At 39.3% G+C, this 24140-nt stretch overlaps 1 protein-coding gene across 1 annotated transcript in view; it reads left to right on the plus strand.

Annotated features, from left to right (window-relative positions):
• The window catches only part of SNX29 (sorting nexin 29), a 454788-nt gene that overhangs the window by 384004 nt on the left and 46644 nt on the right, over positions 1–24140 (plus strand). Inside the window, 1 exon segment of the mRNA XM_073362374.2 lies at positions 7938–8077. Within this exon segment, the coding sequence (XP_073218475.1) occupies positions 7938–8077 (140 nt within the window).

Genomic DNA, 24140 nt, shown 5'->3' on the forward strand with positions numbered 1-24140 from the left:
CTAGTAATAATTTTATAAGACAGCTGTTAAAGCTAGTCATACTTAAATATTAGTCTTTGAAGTAACTACATACATAAAATGGTGTAATGGGAATCTTTTTTTGGTATGGTCCATGTTTGATTGCATTATATGCTTAACCTTGCATACACTTACAAAAACAGAAGCCTGGTTTTCAGCTCACATCTTTTTGTGTTTATTTAACTAGACTTCAACTTCCTAGTTTTATTGTTCCATACCTGCAATATGTGAAATGAAACTGTGAATCATTCCTAGTTTGTGTCAAAGATGTGTCTGAAAATAGTGATTCATCGTAATATACTTGGGTAAGATATAAGATGTTGATCTGGATTTAGAAATGTATGAAACTAGTAAACCATACTTCACAAAATAAAAGGGGTCTCTGCCCCCACCTCCCAAATCAGGACATCTTAAGTTGCTTAGTGCATGATCAAAATTCTAAGCATTGATATTAGATGTTAAACACAAAAGATCTCTGCTCAGGGAGGAAAAGTACTGTGAACTTCCTTTCAGTTGGATATAGATGTTTTGCTCAGTTTTTCTGTTAAATTAGTAACAAACAATTCTTTTAATAAAACTACTTGTTAATGTTTGCGAGACCATTACATAATTTGATAATGACTAGCTATTAATTGCACACTGATGTCCCCTATGAGAATTTTTAACTTGACAATAAAGGGAAGTTCTTGCTAACCATTAGTAATTATATATTGGTCTCTTTAGAAATAATTACTAAATTATTGCTGCTTCGAACTCAAGAGATAAAACTTGCAATAAAAATAAATTCTCAGACGTTTTACATTATGTTGTGACCCATATTCACACCTCAGAATAATGAAGCAAGTTGCACTATATAATAACTATATTCCCAAGTGTACCATATCTCTGGTTTTCAGGGTAAAAGTCACCCTATGTAGATATTTGGGGACAAAGTATACCTTCAAATCAGCGGCACTGCTATGGGTACCCGCATGGCCCCACAGTATGCCAACATTTTTATGGCTGACTTAGAACAACGCTTCCTTAACTTTCGTCCCCTAATGCCCCTACTCTACTTGCGCTACATTGATGACATCTTCATCATTTGGATCCATGGAAAAGAAGCCCTTGTGGAATTCCACCATGATTTCAACCATTTCCATCCCACCATCAACCTCAGCCTGGACCAGTCCACACAAGAGATCCACTTCCTGGACACTACGGTGCTAATAAGCAATGGTCACATAAACACCACCCTATACCAGAAACCTACTGACCGCTATTCCTACCTACATGCCTCAAGCTTTCATCCAGACCACACCACACGATCCATTGTCTACAGCCAAGCTCGACGATACAACCACATTTGCCCCAACCCCTCAGACAGAGACAAACTCCTACAGATCTCTATCCAGCATTCTTACAACTACAGTATCCACCTCCTGAAGTGAAGAAATAGATTGACAGAGCCAGAAGAGTACCCAGAAGTCACCTACTACAGGACAGGCCCAACAAAGAAAATAACAGAACGCCACTAGCCGTCACCTTCAGCCCCCAACTAAAACCTCTCCAATGCATCATCAAGGATCTACAACCTATCCTGAAGGACAACCCATCACTCTCACAGATCTTGGGAGACAGGCCAGTCCTTGTTTACAGACAGCCCCCCAACCTGAAGCAAATACTCACCAGCAACCACACAACAGAACCGCTAACCCAGGAACCTATCCTTGCAACAAAGCCCATTGCCAACTGTGTCCACATTCAGGGGACACCATCATAGGGCCTAATCACATCAGCCACAATATCAGAGGCTTGTTCACCTGCACATCTACCAATGTGATATGTGCCAGCAATGCCCCTCTGCCATGTACATTGGTCAAACTGGACAGCCTGTACGTAAAAGAATAAATGGACACAAATCAGACGTCAAGAATTATAACCTTCAAAAACCAGTTGGAGAACACTTCAATCTCTCTGGTCACTCGATTACAGACCTAAAAGTCACAATATTACAACAAAAAAACTTCAAAAACAGACTGCAACGAGAGACAGCTGAATTGGAATTAATTTGCAAACTGGACACCATTAAATTAGGTTTGAATAAAGACTGGGAGTGGATGTGTCGTTACACAAAGTAAAACTATTTCCCCGTGTTTATTCCCCCCCCCCCTACTGTTCCTCACACGTTCTTGTCAACTGCTGGAAATGGCCCACCTTGATTATCACTACAAAAGGTTCCCCCCACCCTGCTCTCCTGCTGGTAATAGCTCACTGTACCTGATCACTCTTGTTACAGTGTGTATGGTAACACCCATTGTTTCATGTTCTCTGTGTATATAAAATTTCCCCACTGTATTTTCCACTGGATGCATCCGATGAAGTGAGCTGTAGCTCACGAAAGCTTATGCTCAAATAAATTTGTTAGTCTCTAAGGTGCCACAAGTACGCCTTTTCTTTTTGCGAATACAGACTAACACGGCTGCTACTCTGAAACCTATGTAGATAGCTAATACAAGGCTTATAGATCACTTAGTTCTCACTTCATTCATCAAAGTGGGAGCTAAGTGATTTATACCTCTTGTTCTGGCCCTTTGCACAGGGGTGTGAATTTCACACCCAACAATATTAAAGGTAGAATCATAGAATATCAGGGTTGGAAGGGACCTCAGGAGGTCATCTAGTCCAACCCCCTGCTCAAAGCAGGACCAATCCCCAATTTTTTCCCCAGATCCCTAAATGACCCCCTTAAGGATTAACTCACAACCCTGGGTTTAGCAGGCTAATGCTGAAACCACTGAGCTATCCCTCCACCCCCCTACAGTGTCCTGTTTTCTTGAACACAGGAGGAGTCAAACAACAGGAGACAGTTTTTTTTCCTCACAGTCCCATGCCCAGTTTCCAGCCAGCACTTAGCCCAAAAGCTCTCTCGCTTTTTCTCAGGGTCACACAGCCCGTGCTTCACTGGCTGTCTTTGATAATTAAAAGCAAGGTGGAAGTTGGTTGTCTGTAGTTTTCAGATATGGGTAAGTAAAAGTGACTTCCATCCTTTGATAATATGTAGTATTTTAAAACCACATACACAACTGAAACATACTGCAGAAAGTAAACATTTTCAATAGCTATCACAGTTGGTCAAGGTCATTGTACAGAAGGTTCATACAGACATTCAGTAGAAAGCAGCAACTAGTGTCATTATCTGCATGATGTATTCAGTATTTGCTTGTTTGAATTGTGATTTTAATTATTCATTTTACTATTTGCTCATTTTCAATTAACTGAAAGAAATGCATGCCCCACTGCATTTAATTTTTGTCACCTTTACTGTATTTTATTAATACTATAACATAGTTTTCCTTCAAAATATTTGGTGGTTATGAAACATCTTTTCTGAATTTAAAACAATCAGTTTTTGGTCTCAAAATAAAATTAAGAATTTCTAAAAGAAATCTTAATAAATAGCCTTGACTGTTACTTTTTTTAAGCAAGACCTAACTTTCAGTATTCTCTGTTAATGTTTTAATGCATAATTGAATTATGATAGGAAAGTAGTAGCAGAAAAACAGTGTAATCACAGGCTGTAAGACCTCATTAAGTGACTACCAGAGCTGTTAGGCAGTTTCTAGAAGCTGGGCTTTCATCCAAATTTGTTATTTCTAATGCATTCTTTGATTGGGGATCTTAGGAGCTAAACCAGAAGAGTTTCAAATATGTTATGCCTATTTAGAGCCCTGGTACATGCGCAGTTAAGTGGTGTCCTTAGCCGGCTGGCTGCTTTTCATACAAAGAAATATGGAGGGTATTCAAAAGCTATTTATAAGAATCATGATCCATGAAGGACAATGCACCTTAACTTTACAGAGCTGATGTTAAATTTTGTTGGCTTGGAATGACATGGAATGCTTGGAATGACATGCATGAACGCATTCAGATATATGTATGTTTGTTTTTTAAATTAACTGTGATTAGAGAAATTATATAAAAATGACACAAATTTGTTGTAAATTGCCTGAAGATTTTTAAACTATCCTTGTAGCAGATTATTAAATGTATACGCTCTTGTTTAAATACTTCAGTTTCCATAAACAGTACATTTAGTGATTTTAATAAACAAATTATATTTTATAGGCCACATACTTGCATGGAACCATTGGAAACTGGTTGTACTTTGCACTCTTTTCACTTGATGGTATGGGGAATTTCAATTTTTGTGTTAATAAGACGAATTTTGCTTTCAGAGACTTCGGTGACTGGATGCATTGGAGAAACATGAATTCTGTTACCAAAAAATTAACAAGTAAAAACCATCTTTAGCCATATAACTAAAAAGAACTCTCCTTTAGGCAGAAATAAAAGTTACTAATGGAGCGCAACATCTGCCCTCAGCCTAGCTGCTCCTATAAAACCCACTGGTACATAGGAGGAATGTATCCCTCTTGGAACTGGAACTGTCAGCCATCTGCAGAAGAGGAACATCCAGGGGAGAAAAGAATGGTTAAGCAAAAGAATGGTACAAGCATTATGTCCAGGGTGCAGAGGAAATAGGGAACCAGGTGACTGGACAGCATAACCAGGAAAACAGAGCAGAAGGGCCAAGTGATTTACAGATTTACAGTACATTGAAACAGTATTGTTTGGAAAATGTGTCAGTACTAAATAGGAAAGTGGGAAATATAAAATTTATTTGAATGATGTAACAGTTTAAATAGACAAAAACAATAAATGCAGTTACATTGCAATACAGCAATAATTTCCTGTAGTGTTAATATCTTCCATTCTAACTATTATGTATCTACATGCATTAGATTTCCTACTGTTAGTATCTTCTAGCAGCTTGTATAGAGAGCTCTGTTCAGCAAAACATTTGTCTAGCCTTCTGCATTGCAGTAGAAAATGGAGAAAGCTGTTTCTGTGATTGGTGGGATTTTGTGCTCCGACCATGGTGTGCTAAAAGAGAGATCTTAGAGAGTGGATTGCATCAAGCAAAGTAGAACAAGGTTATTCTTAAAGAATTTTTCAAAATTCATTTTCAGTAAAAATTAAGTGGATGGATACTGGTGGATACTTTGATGCTTTTTTTCTCAAACTGCCATGTAGTGGTGCTAAATTCAGTACTACCAACCTTTAATGGTGAATGATTCATTTGAAGGAAAATTATTAGCATTTAAAGCATGTACTCTACAATACTTTCTTCTGTAGACAGACTAATCTTAACTCCTTATATGTACTGTATTCAGTTTATAGATTTAAGAATAATTTTTAGCAACATACTTGCATCCGATGAAGTGAGCTGTAGCTCACGAAAGCTTATGCTCAAATAAATTGGTTAGTCTCTAAGGTGCCACAAGTACTCCTTTTCTTTTTACAGTGATCATTTGTGCCTCTCTCCTTTTAAGTTTCTCTTGTGGTCTTTTAGGTGTGGATGTTCACCTACTTAAATGCCCATATTTGTTTGACTCTGCATGTGTTTAGAATGTTTAGTGGGAGGACAAAATAGGTTTTGCATAACCTTTAGAAGCCGTTCAGTATGGATGCCATTATATTATACTTATTATCAGATAATTGCACACAGATTCCTTATAAACAATAGGAGAAAAGACTTGTAACAGAAACACAAGACAATTTTTTTTAACATAGGAATCTACTACACTGCTGCTTTAAATATGTCACTAGTATATACTATAGCATATGGCAGATTTCAGAGTAGCAGCCGTGTTAGTCCGTATTTGCAAAAAGAAAAGGAGTACTTGTGGCACCTTAGAGACTAACAAATTTATTTGAGCTGCAGCTCACGAAAGCTTATGCTCAAATATATTTGTTAGTTTCTAAGATGCCACAAGTACTCCTTTTCTTACAGCATATGGATAATACAAATATAATATGGAGAAGTTGTGTATTTCTGCTAGTTCTAAAACATTATACATAGGGAGGCAAGGTGTTGTGAGGTAAGAGAGAAAGTGTGTTGTGTATTCTGTGGTCATGTCTTTACCAGATAATTTTACAAAAAATCCAACATATATTACCAGTGGGAATCCTACTGTGGCAGTTTGTGGTGCTTTTAACACCATGTTACTTAAACAACATGGATAGAATCTTGGATCTGTTGAAGTCAATGTGAGTTTTGCCATTTACTTCAGTGGGCTTAGAATTTCATCCTATGTTGTTTAGACACAGTGGTAAAAATGCATGCAATTGCAGGAGCCTTGTCTACATTAGGGCTCCAGCCAGTTCAGCTCAATTGATGGTTGTACTGAATTTTGTAAAATTTCTTCCTGTAGACGGGGCTTATACATTCAGCAATCTGGAAACAGAATACATATTGGCAGTTAAAGTTAAGCACATGCATAAGCATTTGTAAAAATGAAGACTTTCTTTCCAATATTTGACAGAGCAACTCTAAATGTTTAATACTTATTGAGTCCTCCGGGATCCCACCTCATTCTCTTCTTTATACCCCTTATTCCAAAAATACTTCTGTCATGCCAACTTTTCCTAACGGCAAAGATGGCAAAACTTCTTAGAACTTTACTGTACTGCTTCAAAAATCAGACAAGTGGCCAATTAAGCCTTATGCTGGGAGCAGCCGACTCTACCAGTGAGAAGAGCTAACCTTAAACTCAAATCCAATATGTGGCAACCCAGCCTATGAATTTTTTGTTTTTAATTAAATGGAATGGTTTGGTAACATTTTAAACATATTTGCATCTATTATCTTTTTCTAGCAAGAAACAGGAACTTTTACATTTCTAAGCACTTTTCTTGAATAGATTAATAACAATGGTTGAGTAGACACATCTTACACAAAATAGGAACTCAACTCTTCCTTTCAGAGTAGCAGCCGTGTTAGTCTGTATCCGCAAAAAGAAAAGGAGTACTTGTGGCACCTTAGAGACTAACCAATTTATTTGAGCATAAGCTTTCATGAGCTACAGCTCACTTCATCTTCCTTTGAGAGCTATAATTGTTTTATAATAGTTTGAGGCTTCATGCCTGAAGAGCATATTCTGACATTTAAACCAGGTGAGCAGAATGCCTGAATTTCTGAGATATAGCTTGTTGGCTCTAATACAAAAAAGAGTCTGATTTCTCAGTAAATCCATTACCGTCTCACTCTAGTGTATTATGCTTGCTGACAGATTGTGTTATACCCTACTATAATTGTGTTTCCCACAGACAAAAATATGCATGTTGTGAAGTTATACAATCTAAGTAGACGTACTATTGTTAGGCTTTCAGCCTGTAAGTCTCACAGCAGAATGAGGAATGGTACAGTTATCTCCATTCATTGGTGCCAGAGAAATAAAACATTAACACTTAAATAAAACCTTTTTTCCAAAGCATCCTATCAATGATACATTATGCTAGTTAAAAAAATGGACTGTTGTATAAAATTTCCTTAACAAAATGTGTTACTAAATGGAGGGAGATATGTCTGCTCCTATAGTTAAATATGGGTCCATCGTGAGGTGTATGTATCCAGCTTCTGAAAAGTTCATGATGGGAGGGCAGGGGGAGGAGGAATTAATAAGCTTCTTGGAAGGGAAGAAAAGTACCTCCATTTCCCTAAAGGATTGTATAAGTTGCTAGTCCTGAAAGGGCCTGACATCTGGTCCTTAATAACAGTCCTTTAAAAGAAAACATTTAGTCCATGGAAGAGGCCTTTCTCTCAGGGAAGAATACACTCCGGGTAGACCGGGATAAGTTATTTTCAGCATTATGTCAGATAGCCATGGACAGGGTTTTATCCATAACCAAGTTATATAATGTTGAACATTACTTGTCTCTGTCTACACTGACGGCAAATGTTTTAGATAATATGTTGCTACAGGTGGCTGAGATAAGCACAAGTCATCAATCAGAATTCATGTCATTATTGCTGTCTGGCATTTTAGAATGGAAAAAATCTTTTTTGTACAATTCAACTTTTTTTTCTTTTACAGGATGCAAAGTTTGTAGAGGAACGACGCAAACAGCTACAAAATTACTTACGGAATGTTATGAACAAAATTATTCAAACTGTGCCAGAATTCACAGTTAGCCCCAAAAAAGAGACTCTTATTCAACTGATGCCCTTTTTTGTGTAAGTATGTGTCAAACGGACATGCAGTATTCAACAAAATGTTAAGCCTTTTTCTTTGCAGTTTAACGTTAGATGTAATGCACCACCACTGAAATCTCCATTTTATTATAGAAAGAAGCCCACTAGCACGATAAATGCTTTTGATATGTTTAAAGAAATTATACATCTACTGTATTTTTTTCAGCATTTCAAATGTTTCTTTGAATAAAGGTCACTATGGATAAAACTTTCAAAAGCATCTAAATGTTTTAGGAGCCTAAGTCCTTTTGAATGTCACTGGGTACTTTTGAAAATTGTGCTTTCTGGGTTTGGGGAGTTTTGTTTTTATTTTTTGGTGCTCCATTCTACCTTCTTCTCTCCCTCCCCCCATTTAAGTTTTATATACTGGCCAAAATAAAGAATGAAAGGAATCTGACTGATTTTTCAAGGAAAAATGCAGAACTTTTGCAATCTGTGTACTGTTTCATTTACTATAGGAAGGGAGTAATATTACATTCCATGTACAATAATATAGTTGTGTAAATATAAAGATAGGAGAAAATGGCCAGACATACTTCCGTATAACCTGGTTATGTGTTAAGAATATTTTAACATCAATATATCACCATATCAGAATAGCATTTTTATTTTACCTTTCCATTTTGCTGTAAGCACAGCCCCTTAAAATATGTGTCATTTAAAAATACTAAAATGATAACTAATGAAAACTGTTTTTTGGAGTACGGGGTCAGACTTTGTCTCTGACACTGTCTTCAAGCGCATTGTGTTATGTCTGATCTTCTTTTGGCCTGAATGTGTAACAGGGGCCTATCCAGCAAGATACTGAATGATGGGAAATGAGAACAAGCAGAATCTTTCAGAAGGAACTCAGCACCTGTAGGATTAGAGCCAGGATGTGCTTAAAGTCTTGAAGGCCCCAACCCTGCTTCCACTGAAGCCATTGGGAGTTCTGCCATTGATCACAAGAGCAGCAGGAATGCGAGCCAGATATGACTGCAATTTTATAATGAAACTGTGCTGTTAACTCAGGTGAACACGAAGTAGTTGAGGTGAAATTCTAGACTTTATAAGAGCTAAGTATTATAGCTCTTTTTACCAATAGTTCTCAAAGTGCTTAACACATGGCAAATGAGTGGCAGAGTCAGGAAGAACCCAGGTTCTCTGTCCCCTAATCCAGTCCCATCTCCTCTGGAGCATACTGCCCTTTGAATCTGGTTCGGGTAGTATCTAATCATATATAGTTACTAAACATGTACAATCTGTATATTCATTGAACAATCCAAAGAATTTACATTCTAAGACTCCATTTCTGGGGCTCCACTGGGATCCACTCAAGTGGATCAGTTTGCACAATCAGGGCCCAATTAAATATGATATATTCCAGAAAAAACAAACCACCTTTGTCGCTTGTACTAATTGCACTATATTGTGCTGCATTTGAGATTTGCAAGTTGAAATGTAGTATTTTCCAGGGCAGAGATCTATATGGATAGAAAGTTGACTGGGAAAAAAACAACATTTATTAGAAAACTTGCTTCCATAGTCTGCTTGTCATTCTCTGACAGGGAAATTTCCATAATTTCAGTATTTTTGTCCAAGATATCACCAGGTTCTTTTTGTTATAAAGTAAAATTGTATGCATACCTTCAAGTTTAATGAGCTAGCATTCCCTGTCTTACACTTAAAACTGCATCTGGTATATTGAGTGTGTGAAAACAAAATTTGCTGACTCTCTTAAAATCTCAGTGGTATTTTGTTTCACTTTAAAGCTAGAAGCAATTTTATGTTGAAAATAAGAATTTCACCAAGGTACACAGTCATGTCATCTTTTAATTTCTCTGTGTCTGTATATAATGATGGCTTCTGATTTCTCTGTACCTTCACCTGTGCTTTTCCAGTGGCCTGTTCCTTACAAAAGACAGGAAGAATACCAAAATATATTTTGTGGCATTCTCGTTGTTGTAGTTGTTCCTGCATTTTGTCAAAGTAAAAGTAAATTTGACATGACATATTGAGGTTGCTGGCATAAATGATGGGATATCATTTGTAGAGACATAAAAACTTACCTCCTTCTCCAAATAACTCAATTTGTGTAAATTTGCTACAGGTTGTGATGATTTAAATAGTTTTACATTTTGTCACTTCAAAGATCATTAGAGAATTTTCTGTTATTTTAGTTCTTTTTAAAGACATTAATACTTAGGAAATGCTCTATTTCACCTTGTTTCTTAAACAAATGAGGAAAGGAATGTAGATTGTAACCCACATTTAGAATTGAATTTTCATATGAAATCATTATTATTTCTCTGTCTCCTATAATGTTTACTTTTAAGGTTATTAAAACATATTTTTGTTAAATGTGAATTGCTAATAGCTTATCAGCATTATTAGTAATATGGAAGTTGCAACTTAAAATTCAATTTAGAGCTGGATGATTTGATTGATAATCGCTGGTCTTTCATGTCTGGGATTATGATTCAATTCTAACCTGAAACAAGTGGAACATCGGTCGGCAAAAACATATTGCGTGTTATTTAGTACTTGTTTACTTTGTTTTTCTGTTTGAGTCCTCAAAATTTTTTTTATCCTCTCATCATTCTGAGATCTCTGTGTTTCTCACCCTATTTTGTCAACCAGGAGCATGTTCTTTTGCTATAAGGACATAACATATGTTGCCCATCAAGAGCTTTATTAGTGCTATTCTGTGAATTTCCCAAAGGAAGGGATAGAATTAATGGATGCAAAGAGCCGTGTTTGCCACTGATCTAAGCTGTTGCATTTCATTGACTTAAATGGAGTTGCATCCACTTATGCCAGTGGTGAATTTGGCCTAAAGTCTTTTGAATTGTAAATTAATTGTTATCCAGGTAAAAAAGGTTTCAGAGTAACAGCCGTGTTAGTCTGTATTCGCAAAAAGAAAAGGAGTACTTGTGGCTCCTTAGAGACTAACCAATTTATTTGAGCATAAGCTTTCGTGAGCTACAGCTCACTTCATCGGATGCATACAAATTGGTTAGTCTCTAGGGTGCCAGAAGTACTCCTTTTCTTTTTTCAGGTAAAAAAGCAAACACAACAAAAAGCAGATAAAAATCTGAATGTTTGGTGCACAATAAAAAAAACCTAGATATAACTAAAGTTACAGATTAACTGAATTGATATGGTCTGAATTTACCTAGATACAAACAAAAATTGGATATTGTTCAAGTTCAAAACATTCTTAGGCTATGTCTACACTACAGAGCTTACAGTGGTGCAGCTTCACCGATGCTAGAGCAGATGCTTTAAACCAATGGAAGAGAGCTCTCCCATCGACTAATTACTTCATCCCCCATGAGCAGCAGTAGCTGCGTTGGTGGGAGAACCTAAAGGCAAATGGGAACGGGAAGGAAGGATATAGAAAGCATATAGCTGGGTTTTACATAAAGCCCATTACTTTAGCATCTAAGTGCTTCCCAGGCAAATTAGATCTCCTTCTCCTGAATATCGAGCAAAGAACCCTCTCCTGTTAGATCAGAGTGGTAGCCTATGGTGAGTTCCTGAAGCGCCCAATGCACCTATACATGACTGGCAATGCACAGGTCAACTGCAGTCAGGCCAATACCTATAGAATATTCCTACTGGGGCCCACCTTTCCTTAGGTCTAGGAGTGGGGCCTCATAACATATTAAAGAAAAGAGGAGGAAGTCTTGGTCATCATCAGCATCGATGGCCAGGCTTCCTATACCAGGAGTGGAGGTGGCTCGGAAAACACTTCAGTTGCCCTACCTACCAAAGAAATCCTCATCTTTTCCATGCAAGGCCTTGGATCCAACACATACCAGCTGTCAATGACTTTAGAACTTTACAAAAACTGTTTTTGAGGCTAACTGAAACCTTGGACATTGAGACAATGGTGATCCATGCATATGCTGTTTAATATTCTCAGCTCCTCAGTGCCAACAAGAATTGCCCTGCCAATTAATAAGGGCACACTGAACCCAGCAAAGGGTCTGTGGTCCACCCACGCCTAGCTTTCTCCTACTTCGAAGCAAGTAGAAAAGTGCTATCAAGTGTCACTTAAGGGCTTGGAACATTTTTACATGCATCTGACATGAGGGTCCCTTGTGGTAACTGCAGTCCAGAAAAAGACCAGGTCCACGTAAGAGCACTCCAAAAAATAAGGACCCCAATCAACTAGACTTTTCAGTGTAAAGGCCTATTTATCAGCCTTCCTCCAATTCCACATTACAGACTTCCAAGCCTTGTTAGTAAAAGATAGTTTTTCAGTGTAGGAAAGGGTAACTCCCTTCCTAACTAGGCTCCCACAGAACTCTAGAGAGAAGCTGAGTGATGCCATCAAAGAAGGCTAGATGGTAATGAAGATAGTACTACAAGTGGCTTTGGATGAGTCTGATGTGGCCGTTAGATCCATGGCTACAGCGGTAACATGCACCAACCAAATTGTAACCTGGTTACAGACTTCTGGGATTCCAAATGAAGTTCAAATGATGATAGAGGACTTACCGTTTGATGTAATAGAGCTCTACGGCAACTGGATGAATGAAGCAGTCCATTCCCTAAAGAATTCAAGAGCAACACTGAGATCTTCACGCATATGCACCCCAGCACTATACTGCAAGTTCTTCTATTGGCAGCGCTCACAATGGCAAAAGCCATCTGACTCCAATAATCACCCAGAAAACATCCCTGTTATATCAGGAGGCGCCTGTCATCCTCTTCCTCTGTCACAGAGGCAGCTGCTTGGATGGGGTGCATGTTGAGAAACATGTCAAGACTATGTCAAATACTATAACAGGGTTCAAAAGAGAGCTACATAGATTCATGGAAGATAAGTCCATCAATGGCTATTAGCCAGGATGGGCAGGAATGATATCCCTAGCCTCTGTTTGCCAGAAGCTGGGATTGGGTGACAGAGCATAGATCACTTTATGATGACCTGTCTGTTCATTCCCTTTGGGGAACCTGCCATTGGCCACTGTCAGAGGACAGGATACTGGGCTTGATGCACCTTTGGTCTGACCCAGTATAGCCGTTCTTATGCCAGAGCCAACTGTTGGAAATCATTCCACCTCTTCCATTGGGCATGGTAAGAGATTACAGCCAACAGTTTTGTGCTGGACATCATCCCCTATGGCCAGAATATCCATTTTCGTGCTACGCTTTCTTCCCACTCTTCTTTATTTATTCCTCTTCAAAGACCCTTTTCATGAGACCAAAAGGAAGTGGTTTTGTTGTTTTGTTTTGGAGCCATAGAAGAGGTTCCTTGGGAGTACAGAGGAAGACGCTTTTACTCCTGATATTCCTTATTCTGAACAAGAAAGAAGGTTTTAGTCCCATCATACACCTGACAAGACTGAACAAGTTTATGCACCACCTCAGATTTAGAATGGTAATGCTTGCCTCTAACAGTCTATCTCTTCAAGCTCAGGACTAGTTTGTAGCTCTCGGTTTACAGGACGTGTAGTTCCATATTGCCATCCACCTGGCCTTCAGAAAGTACCTGTAATTTACAGTAGGTCCAAAGTACAGCCTTTCAGATTTTCAACAGTCCTTAGAGTGTTTATGAAATGTCTCCCTATGGTGTTGTCACACATGGGGGGAAAAGGGCATTGGTGTCTATCCATATGTGAGCAACTGGCTGATGACAGGCAGTTCACATCCGGAAACTCTGACAAGCTTTAACTGCACCATCTCTCTGTTCATCCAGCTGAGTCTCCTGATGCACTACAAGAAATTGTCACTTGTCCCATCACAGATGATGGAGTTCATGGGGATCAGGATAGATTCAAGACAGCACGGGCTTACCCACCACAGGACAGATTCCTCTTGCTTCTGTCATTACTGAAGACAGTGGCAACTGTATGGACGTCCCTCACATTATTAGGCCATATGCCATGTGTACATATATGACGCAACTTGCCAGACTTCTCCTGAATCCACTACAGCTCTGGCCTGGGTCAGTCTTTTCCTCTGGAAAGTATCCACTGAAAAAGGAAGTCCTTATGCCACCTCATGTCCTCATGGTGCTAAACTGCTGACTGCACCCTGATAATGTCCAAAATGGGTTACTGTTCATGACCCTGTCCCCACCAAGATATTAGTCATGGACCTATCTGTGATAAGCTGGGGAATCCACCTGGATCTTTTACAGATACAAGGGATGTAGTCCCCAGAGGACATGCCTATCAATATCTTAGAGCTCAGAGCCTTCAAACTGGCATAAATTATGTTCTTCCCGTGACCTACAACACTTGGTAGTGCGGATACTAACAGGCAATACATTAGCTGTGCACTACATAAACAAGCAAGGGGGTGTTTGCTCTTTCCCCTCCCCTTGAATGGACGCACTCAAGCTATGTAATGGGTGCCATCAGCATGGCATACCCAGTAGTTCTGCAGTTTCAGGAGTCAGCAATGATGTGGCAGACTTACTCAGCAGGCAGTCAGTCACCTATTACAAGTGGTCACCACAGAAATTCATTACCAAGTCATTATTCCATCAGTGGGGGACTCAATTGATAGACCTGTTTGGCATGAAGGACAAGGCTAAGTATCTGAACTTCTATGCCAGAGAGTGCGTGAGCCCAGGAACGTTGCCAGATACAGTGAAATCACGACCCTCCATTCACCTTCCCACTGATTCCACTACTTCCCAGGCAAAGCCAGAGAGGACTGGGCCAAACTTATCCTCACAGCTCCCTACTGGCTGAGGCAGTTCTGGCTGACAGACCTGATACAGATGTTCACACAACTATTGATCAGGCAGCCTCCTAGACTGCTCAGACCAGCTGTCATTAGATCGGGTTCAAGTATTCTGTCCAAACCCAAAGTTGCTGCACCTGACTGCCAGGATGTTGATTGCTTGAGCACCATGGAAAGGAGCTGCTTCCTCACACATTCAGGAAATCCTGGCACTGGGCATAAAGCTATCTGTGAGAGAGACTTCTCCAAATGAAATAGATTCTCAATGTGGGCAGCCTAATACAGTATAACCCCCGTGCAGGCCCTGGTACTGAAAATTCTTGACTATTTGCTGTAGTAAAAACACGCTGGACTTTCATTTAGGACAGTAAAAGTCCATCTGGCAGTAATATCAGCATATCATCTACAAATACAGTTGTTCTTTGTCTTCTTTCATCTGACAGTGTCCAAATTTCACAAGGGTCTACTGCCTGCTTACCCACCAGTCAGAGATACTACTCCATCATGGGACCTCAACATTGTCCTTCTGAAGTTTATGGAGCTCTTCTTTCAGCCCCTCTCAGAGTGATCCATCTACCATCTTAATCCCAGGCCTGGTCTACACTTAAAAATTAGATTGACCTAGCTATGTTACTGAGGGCTGTGAAAAATTTTGCAGCAGCAGTGCTGTAGTTAGGTTGACCTAAACCCTGGTACAGATGCAGTTAAGTTAACAGAAGAATTATTCCATCAACCTAACTAATGCCTTTGGAGAGATGGATTAACTACATCAACAGAGAAAAACTTGTTGATGTAAGAAGCGTCTACACTACAGTGGTACAACTGCAGTGCCATAGCTGTGCCACTGTAGCGGCTGTAGTGTAGACATACCCTTCAAGAAGAGGGAACAAGCTTCAGTCACTCATGGTGGAACCTCTGTATACCTCCATTCCATAAAGAAAAACTAGCACTTACAAAGGCTCTGCTTCTTCCCCCAAGGCTCTACCTTCACTCTGCCTCTTCCCGCCCCTGCTCTGCCCCTCCCCTAAAGCCCCGTCCTCGCTCCACCTCTTCCCACCTCCTCCCAAAGGCCCCTGCCTGCCTGCCACTCACTGCTCTCCACCCTCCCCCAAACCCCTCCCCAAGTCGCCAAACAGCTGTTTGGCGGCTCCCCAGATTAATAGCTGATCGGGGGCACTGCCAAACAGCTGATTGGTGGCACCACTGTTGAGTGCTGAACACCACTATTTTTTTCCGTGGGTGCCTATGAATGCTTAGACCTAATGCAAAATTCTTTCCAAAGGTGGTTTGAGTTCCACCTAAACCAATCAACCTTTGTGCTTTCCTAAATCTCATCTCATGCAAGAGAAGAGGAAGCTATGGACATACTCTAGCATATCCAGAGCTCTGCTGTATTACATTGAGAAAACCAAATCTTTTAACACGATCCCCACATCTATTTGTGGTCATAACTGGCCACTCCAAGGTCCCCAGATTATTTCATCCCAAATATTGTCAAAGTAGGTATTGAACATTTTATCTCACTTTATCAGCTGGCTAGTGTACTTCTCCCACTGACTATTAAGGCTCATTCTACCAGAGCTCAAGCAACATCCTTGGCTTGGAAGGACACAGCTGTTGTAACAATCAACATAACCATGTCTTTGGGGAAGCTCATAAAGAATTTGTGGCAACAGAGCAAAATTGGCATCAAAATAAGTGCAAAAGGATACAATAATTTGGAACAGACACTAATTAAAATTACTTAAGGAAAAAAACTTGTTACTCTGGATAAAATAAATTGATAAATAGTTCTTTGGAGTTGTGCATAAAATTTTGCCCTGGTAGTAATGAAATTATGCAAAGAGTGGTAGTTTGCTACGGAATCTATAATGGATTATAGGAGGTTTTCTGGAGGTTCTTCATTGTTTTTATTGACCACCTTATTAGAGATAATTTGATCTGATTTTCTTTGTGGTTCTATTCATAGAATCATAGAATATCAGGGTTGGAAGGGACCTCAGGAGGTCATCTAGTCCAACCCCCTGCTCAAAGCAGGACCAATCCCCAATTAAATCATCCCAGCCAGGGCTTTGTCAAGCCTGACCTTAAAAACTTCTAAGGAAGGAGATTCTACCACCTCCCTAGATAATGCATTCCAGTGTTTCACCACCCTCTTAGTGAAAAAGTTTTTCCTAATATCCAACCTAAACCTCCCCCACTGCAACTTGAGACCATTACTCTGAAAAATGACTTTATAAAAATAGCATTGTGAGTTCTATAAATAGGATGGTCCTTGTCAAACAAAAAGGAGGGTACTTGTGGCACCTTAGAGACTACCAAATTTATTTGAGCATAAGCTTTCGTGGGCTACAGCCCACTTCATCAGATGCATGCAGTTGAAAATACAGTAGGATGATTTTATATACACAGAGAACATGAAACAATGGGTGTTACCATACACACTGTAACAAGAGTGATCAGGTGAGCTATTACCAGTAGAAGAGAAAAAAAACCTTTTGTAGTGATAATCAAGATGGGCCATTTCCAACAGTTGACAAGAACGTGTGAGGAACAGTGGGGGGGGGGGAAATAAACATGGGGAAATAGTTTTACTTTGTGTAATGACACATCCACTCCCAGTCTTTATTCAAGCCTAATTTAATGGTGTCCAGTTTGCAAATTAATTCCAATTCAGCAGTCTCTCATTGGAGTCTGTTTCTGAAGTTTTTGTTATTGTAATATTGCGACTTTTAGGTCTGTAATCGAGTGACCAGAGAGAATCATAGAATATCAGGGTTGGAAGGGACCTCAGGAGGTCATCTAGTCCAACCCCCTGCTCAAAGCAGGACTGATCCCCAGTTAAATCAACCCAGCCAGGGCTTTGTCAAGCCTGACCTTAAAAACTTCTAAGGAAGGAGATTCCACCTTCTCCCTAGGTAACGCATTCCAGTGTTTCACCACCCTCCTTAGTGAAAAAGTTTTCCCTAATATCCAACCTAAATCTCCCCCAATGCAACTTGAGACCATTACTCCTTGTTCTGTCATCTGCTACCACTGAGAACAGTCTAGATCCATCCTCTTTGGAACCCCCTTTCAGGTAGTGGAAAGCAGCTATCAAATCCCCCCTCATTCTTCTCTTCCGTAGACTAAACATCCCCAGTTCCCTCAGCCTCTCCTCATAAGTCATGTGTTCCAGTCCCCTAATCATTTTTGTTGCCCTCTGCTGGACTCTTTCCAATTTTTCCACATGCTTCTTGTAGTGTGGGGCCCAAAACTGGACACAGTACTCCCAGATGAGGCCTCACGAGTGTTGAATAGAGGGAAATGATCACGTCCCTCGATCTTCTGGTAATGCCCCTACTTATACAACCCAAAATGCCATTGGTCTTCTTAGCAACAAGGGCACACTGTTGACTCATATCCAGCTTCTCGTCCACTGTAACCCCTAGGTCCTTTTCTGCAGAACTGCTGCCTAGCCATTCGGTCCCTAGTCTGTAGCGGTGCATTGGATTCTTCCGTCCTAAGTGCAGGACTCTGCACATGTCCTTGTTGAACCTCATCAGATTTCTTGTAGCCCAATCCTCCAATTTGTCTAGGAGATTGAAGTGTTCTCCGACTGGTTTTTGAATGGTATAATTCTTGACGTCTGATTTGTGCCCATTTATTCTTTTGCATAGAGACTGTCCGGTTTGGCCAATGTACATGGCAGAGGGGCATTGCTGGCACATGATGGCATATATCACATTGGTAGGGTGCTTTTTATAAGTGCCCAGCCCTGTATACTCAACCTGGAATCTTAAAGTCAAGCTGTATTCTTGTCAAGATTCTGTAAATAGAATTTAGGCCCCAGGCCTCTGTGAATAGAATTTAGATCCAGGCCCAGAGGTCCACCCTTGTTCAGAAGCTTGAAAGATCAGGGACCCAGTTAACAATTCTTTCAGTGATGCACAAGCCACAATAAACACCAGGTCACTCTTCTGTACTTGGTTCTGCAGTGATAACAGGTGAAAAAAGCAGTAAACGTTCATTTTAGTCATGAAAGTTAGCAGATTTCACAAAGAGAGCAAAAGTCTTTTGAATAAGGTCGCAGCATTTTTATCTAGTGCCTTTTTAAGGTCCTGTTTTAATCTGAAATGCTTGATATCGCAAGGTTACACGAAGCATGAGAAGTATCTTTTCACTTCAACATCACTTTTCATTTCACACCCAGGGAACTGATGGGATTGCATTAAGGCAAGTTGTGGTAGTGCATCCATGTTAGCCATTGTTTAGGTGCTTTTCTACCCTGTCCACACTAGCACTCTGATCCATTGTTACAGTTGTACTGCACTCTGAGAACCTGGCCCACAGTTTCCAGCACTTGTTTGTAGAAGATTTCAAAATGCTTTCTGGGAGCCCAAGGATTGTGGGAGAAGGGTTCAAATTCCCACAAATCCTGTGAACCTTTTTGAGGCATTTTTTCAAATGGAATTAGGAAAAATGTCAGAGCTCTCTCTTTGCTGGAATAGACCATTTCCAGTGAGAATATTAATGAGGTCCTGGAAGACCTTAAAAACAAACAAAAAATAAACGTCAGCATATTTCCCAGGCATCTCTCAGTTGTGATAAATGATAAGATCTTTTTAACAGAGGTATCAGGGTCAGTTTATCTCTTCACCTAAACAATAATTATCAGTGATATCAGAGGACCTTTCAGACATAGACATAAACAATGAACCAGAGAAGGCAACATCATCCCAATGTCTCATATGGGGACTCTTTCTACTTTAATTGAGCGTCATGAAATAGCATTAACACTGATGGTTTTAAATACTATCCAAAATTACTGTGATTCAGTTCTACCACCAAACCCTCCCTGTCCCATCTATCCCATAAGAGCCTCTTATCTCTCACTCATTGGAGTTTCTGAACTCCTTCTATGGGAACTGAAGTCACTCAGCAACTTGCAAGAATTGGCCCTTACGTTGATAACTTTATTACATCCTTTGGTAGAAACCTTGATTTTGTACTTGAAATTGTCTGTATTTTTTCGAATCTGTAGATGTCTGTTTTTAATAAAGCACATTTATTGTAAAATATTAATTATAAATTAATGTAGTAATAAATTAGATATAATGTGTATTTCCATTTAAGCTGTGTAACAAATGTATATGTTTCCTGAAGGGGTTACCTTTCTCTTAAAAAGGGTTTGCAGATGCCAAACAGTTGTGGGTTGAGCTCTCAGACTGTGAAGCAAAGACTAGTGTTATCTCAGAGAGCAGAAAGTGAAATTCTCTAATACAAGTAAAAAAAACCCTCAGGGCGCTGAATCTATGTATTAGAAAGCACTGAAATGTAAAATAACAAAAATAATTATTCACAAATAATTACATGTACTTACATTGAGTGTTTTCTCCTCACTGAAAAATTACACACAAACACTCCCAACAATGTAAACAGGAATAATCCAAGAGCAGTTAGTTCCATCTCAAGTGGCGCCCTATGTCTATAAATCTTTAAGACCAGGGATATTAATTCACTTGAGGTCCTAAAATGTGAAAATGTTCAGTGGAAATTTAAAAATATTCTCTTTAAACATATACACACTGAACATTAAACACCTGACGTTAATTAATAGTGCTGCTACCAAGACTAGGACTTCAGTCTCTGTTTATTTTCTTTTTAAGTATAATGATTTTATATCATAATTTAAGCACTGACCTTATTGCTCAAATGATTTGTAATGTGCCATTGTTATAAAGTGAAAACAAATTTTGTTTTGAGGCCCAGATATGGTTAGCAGTCTGTAATATGGCCATTTGAACCAGTTTGCTAACATTTCCTTTTCATTGCTATAGCAAATACTGGTGGGTTTTGATGGAAATTTAATTGGCCTGTGATTCCTAATGCTATGAGCTCTCATCTGAATATGCTCATCTTCTCTTTTTTATGTGACTGTCCTTCTACAAGATATTTTTAATCCTGGTTCATGGCTGTTACATTTTAATGCTGTATTAGATGAAACACAAAGTTGGTCTAGCAGTTTCCTTCATAGATAGCTTTCATTTCATAGTATACAGATGACACTTTTTTTTTACTTGAAATTTGCCTAGTATAGATTAAACAGCCAACTCAATACGTAGTGAAGAACTGGACACTGGAACAGATTCTCCAGTTCAGTAAGTTCAGGTCTCCTCCTGATCTAACTCACGCTGGGCAGCACTGAATCAGGTTGCTGTAATCAAGCGCCTGAGGCTGCCACTGTCCACTATGTCTGAGCACAGCCTTTCTTTCTTTTTAAATGAACAATTGTACTCATTATTGGTATGTCATATACTAGTAGCACTTGTTATAGCAAGTACACTTATATTTTTAAATAAAATTTCAGTCTGTCCAAAGAATGTCACATGTTAACTCTTGATAAATACATATATCAGAATTATAGTCAACTTTTTCAACAACATTATTCCCTGTTCTGCCCATTTAAATGCTTACATCTTAAAAATCATATGTAATTTTAACATACTATTTATTTTTAGTGTGGTTCTATTCTGAAAAGTGACTTTGTAAAAGTGGTGTTGTGAGGTTTCATGGTTTGTCTCAGGGTTTGTCTATACTGCAAAAAACAAAAAAAACAGAACCTGCAGCACCAAGTCTTAGAGCCCAGGCCAAGTGACTCAGGTTTGCTATGCTCCCACTATAGGGCTAAAAATAGTAGTGTAGACATTCCAACTTGGGCTGGAGGGTGGATCTCAGAACCTGGGCTCCTGCCCAAGAGGGAACGTCTACACTGGTCTTCATTTGACCTAGGTTCTAAGTAGGGCTGTCAATTTAATTGCAGTTAACTCACACGATTAATTCAAAAAAATTAATTGCGATTAATCGCAGTTTTAATCACACTGTTAAACAATAGAATCCCAATTGAAATTTATTAAATATATTGACTTCAATTACAACACAGAATACAAAGTGTTCAGTGCTCACTTTATATTGTTATTTTCATTACAAATATTTGCACTGTAAAAATGCTAACAGAAATCATATTTTTCAGTTCACCTCATAGAAGTACTCTAGTGCAATCTCTTTATCGTGAAAGTGCAATTTACAAATGTAGATTTTTTTTGTTACATAACTGCACTCAAAAACAAAACAGTGTAAAACTTTAGAGCCTACAAGTCCACTCAGTCCTACTTCTTGTTCAGCCAACTGCTAAGACAAGCAACTTTGTTTACATTTATAGGAGATAATGCTACCTGCTTCTTATTTACAATGTCACCTGAACAAGTGTTCACGTGGCACTTTTGTAGCCAGCATTACAAGGTATTTACGTGCCAGATATGCTAAACATTCATATGCCCCTTCATGCTTGAGCCACCATTCCAGAGGACATGTTTTCATGATGATGATGCTTGTTAAAAAAATAATGCATTAATTAACTTTGTGACTGAAATCCTTGGGGGGAAATTGTATGCCTCCTGCTCTGTTTTACCCTCATTCTGCCATATATTTTGTGTAATGGCAGTCTCAGATTATGACCCAGCATATGTTGTTCATTTTAAGAACACTTTCACTGCAGATTTGACAAAACGCAAACACGGTACCAATGTGAGATTTCTAAGGATAGATACAACACTTGACCAAAGGTTTAAGAATCTGAAGTGCCTTCCAAAATCTGAGTGGGACAAGGTGTGGAGCATGCTTTCAGATGTCTCTAAAAGAGCAACACTCCAATGCGGAAACTGCAGAACCCGAATCACCAAAAAAGAAAATCAATCTTCTGCTGGTGGCATCTCACTCAGATGATGAAAATGAACATGCATTGGTCCGCACTGTTTTGAATCATTATCGAGCAGAACCCGTCATCAGCATAAACGCATGTCTTCTGGGATGGTGGTTGAAGCATGAAGGAACATATGAATCTTTAGCACATCTGGCACATAAATATCTTGCGACGCCAGCAACAACAGTGCCATGCGAACGCCTGTTCTCACTTTCAGGGGATATTGTAAACAAGAAGTGGACAGCATTATCTCTTGCAAATGTAAACAAACTTGTTTGTCTGAGTGATTGGCTAAACAAGAAGTAGGACTGAGTGGACTTGTAGGCTCTAAAATTTTACATTTTCTTTTTTGAATGCAGGGTTTTTTATACATAATTCTACATTTGTAAGTTCAACTTTCATAATAAAGAGATTGCACTACAGAACTTGTAATGGGGGAATTGAAAAATACTATTTCTTTTGTTTTCTTTACAGTGCAAATATTTGTAATCAAAATAAAAATAAAGTGAGCACTGTACATTTTGTATTCTGTGTTGTAATTGAAATCAATATATTTGAAAATGTAGAAAACAACCAAAAATATTTAAATAAATGGTATTCTATTATTCTTTAACAGCATGATTAATCGCAATTAATTTTTTTAATCGCTTGACAGCCCTAGTTCTAAGACTTGCTGCTTTAGGTTTTTGTTTTGTTTTTGCAGCGTAGATCTGTGTTCCCTCTAAGCTGCGTGTATGGGCGGCCGCCAAGGAGTGATTGAAGTGCCATGCGGTCGGTTAGTAGAGCTGCTCACATCCATCTGGCAGTGTGTATTCAGGTGTCCCTCCCCCGCTGCTTTGCAGCCACGTTGCTCCTGCCCTCTGCCTTGGAGCCCCTGCTGCTCCTGGGACCCTCCTGCTAGCTGTGCAAAGGGCGGGATGTTGATGTCAGGGTGTCCCCCTCACCCTGCCCCTGTATCCCAGCATGGGAGAGGGGATAGCCCCGAGGGTCTGAGGTCTGAATGCTGTTCGGGGCGGTGAGTGAGTAACTTTACCTTAAAGAGACAGTGCACAGTCTCTCAGAGACTTCCCCAGTACACACAATCTCTCTGTCTCTCTCTCACACACACACGCACTGTGTGTCTACACATATGCACACTGTCTACACACACACACACACACACACACACAGAGTCTAACTGTGTGTGTGTATAGAGACACATAGACTCTCCACACACACACACAGAGGCTGTGTCTCTACACAGTGTCTACACACACACACACACAGTGTTTACACACAGAGTCTCTGTGTCTGTACTTCTTGGTGCTTCCCGCAATGTACATGTATTCCCTGTAATTTTAATCTTTCAAAGTGTGTTATTTTAGTGTTTTAACTAGTCTGTGCATTTCATACTTTTTATTTCTCTCTTACACTTAAATTTAATTCTTTGAGTAGTGAGTTCTAAAATGCCTAACCTATCCTGGCTGGAGTAATTATCCCTATGGTAACTTTTTAAAAATATACATTATATAGATATTTTGTTTCTACTGGTGGTGCACATGTGCACATTACCTCGGTGCACATAACAAAATTTATTCCACACATGGATGGAAAAAATTAGAGGGACCATTGGTGTAGACA

Source organism: Lepidochelys kempii, chromosome 10 (assembly GCF_965140285.1).
Source record: "Lepidochelys kempii isolate rLepKem1 chromosome 10, rLepKem1.hap1, whole genome shotgun sequence".
NCBI lineage: Eukaryota > Metazoa > Chordata > Testudines > Cheloniidae > Lepidochelys > Lepidochelys kempii.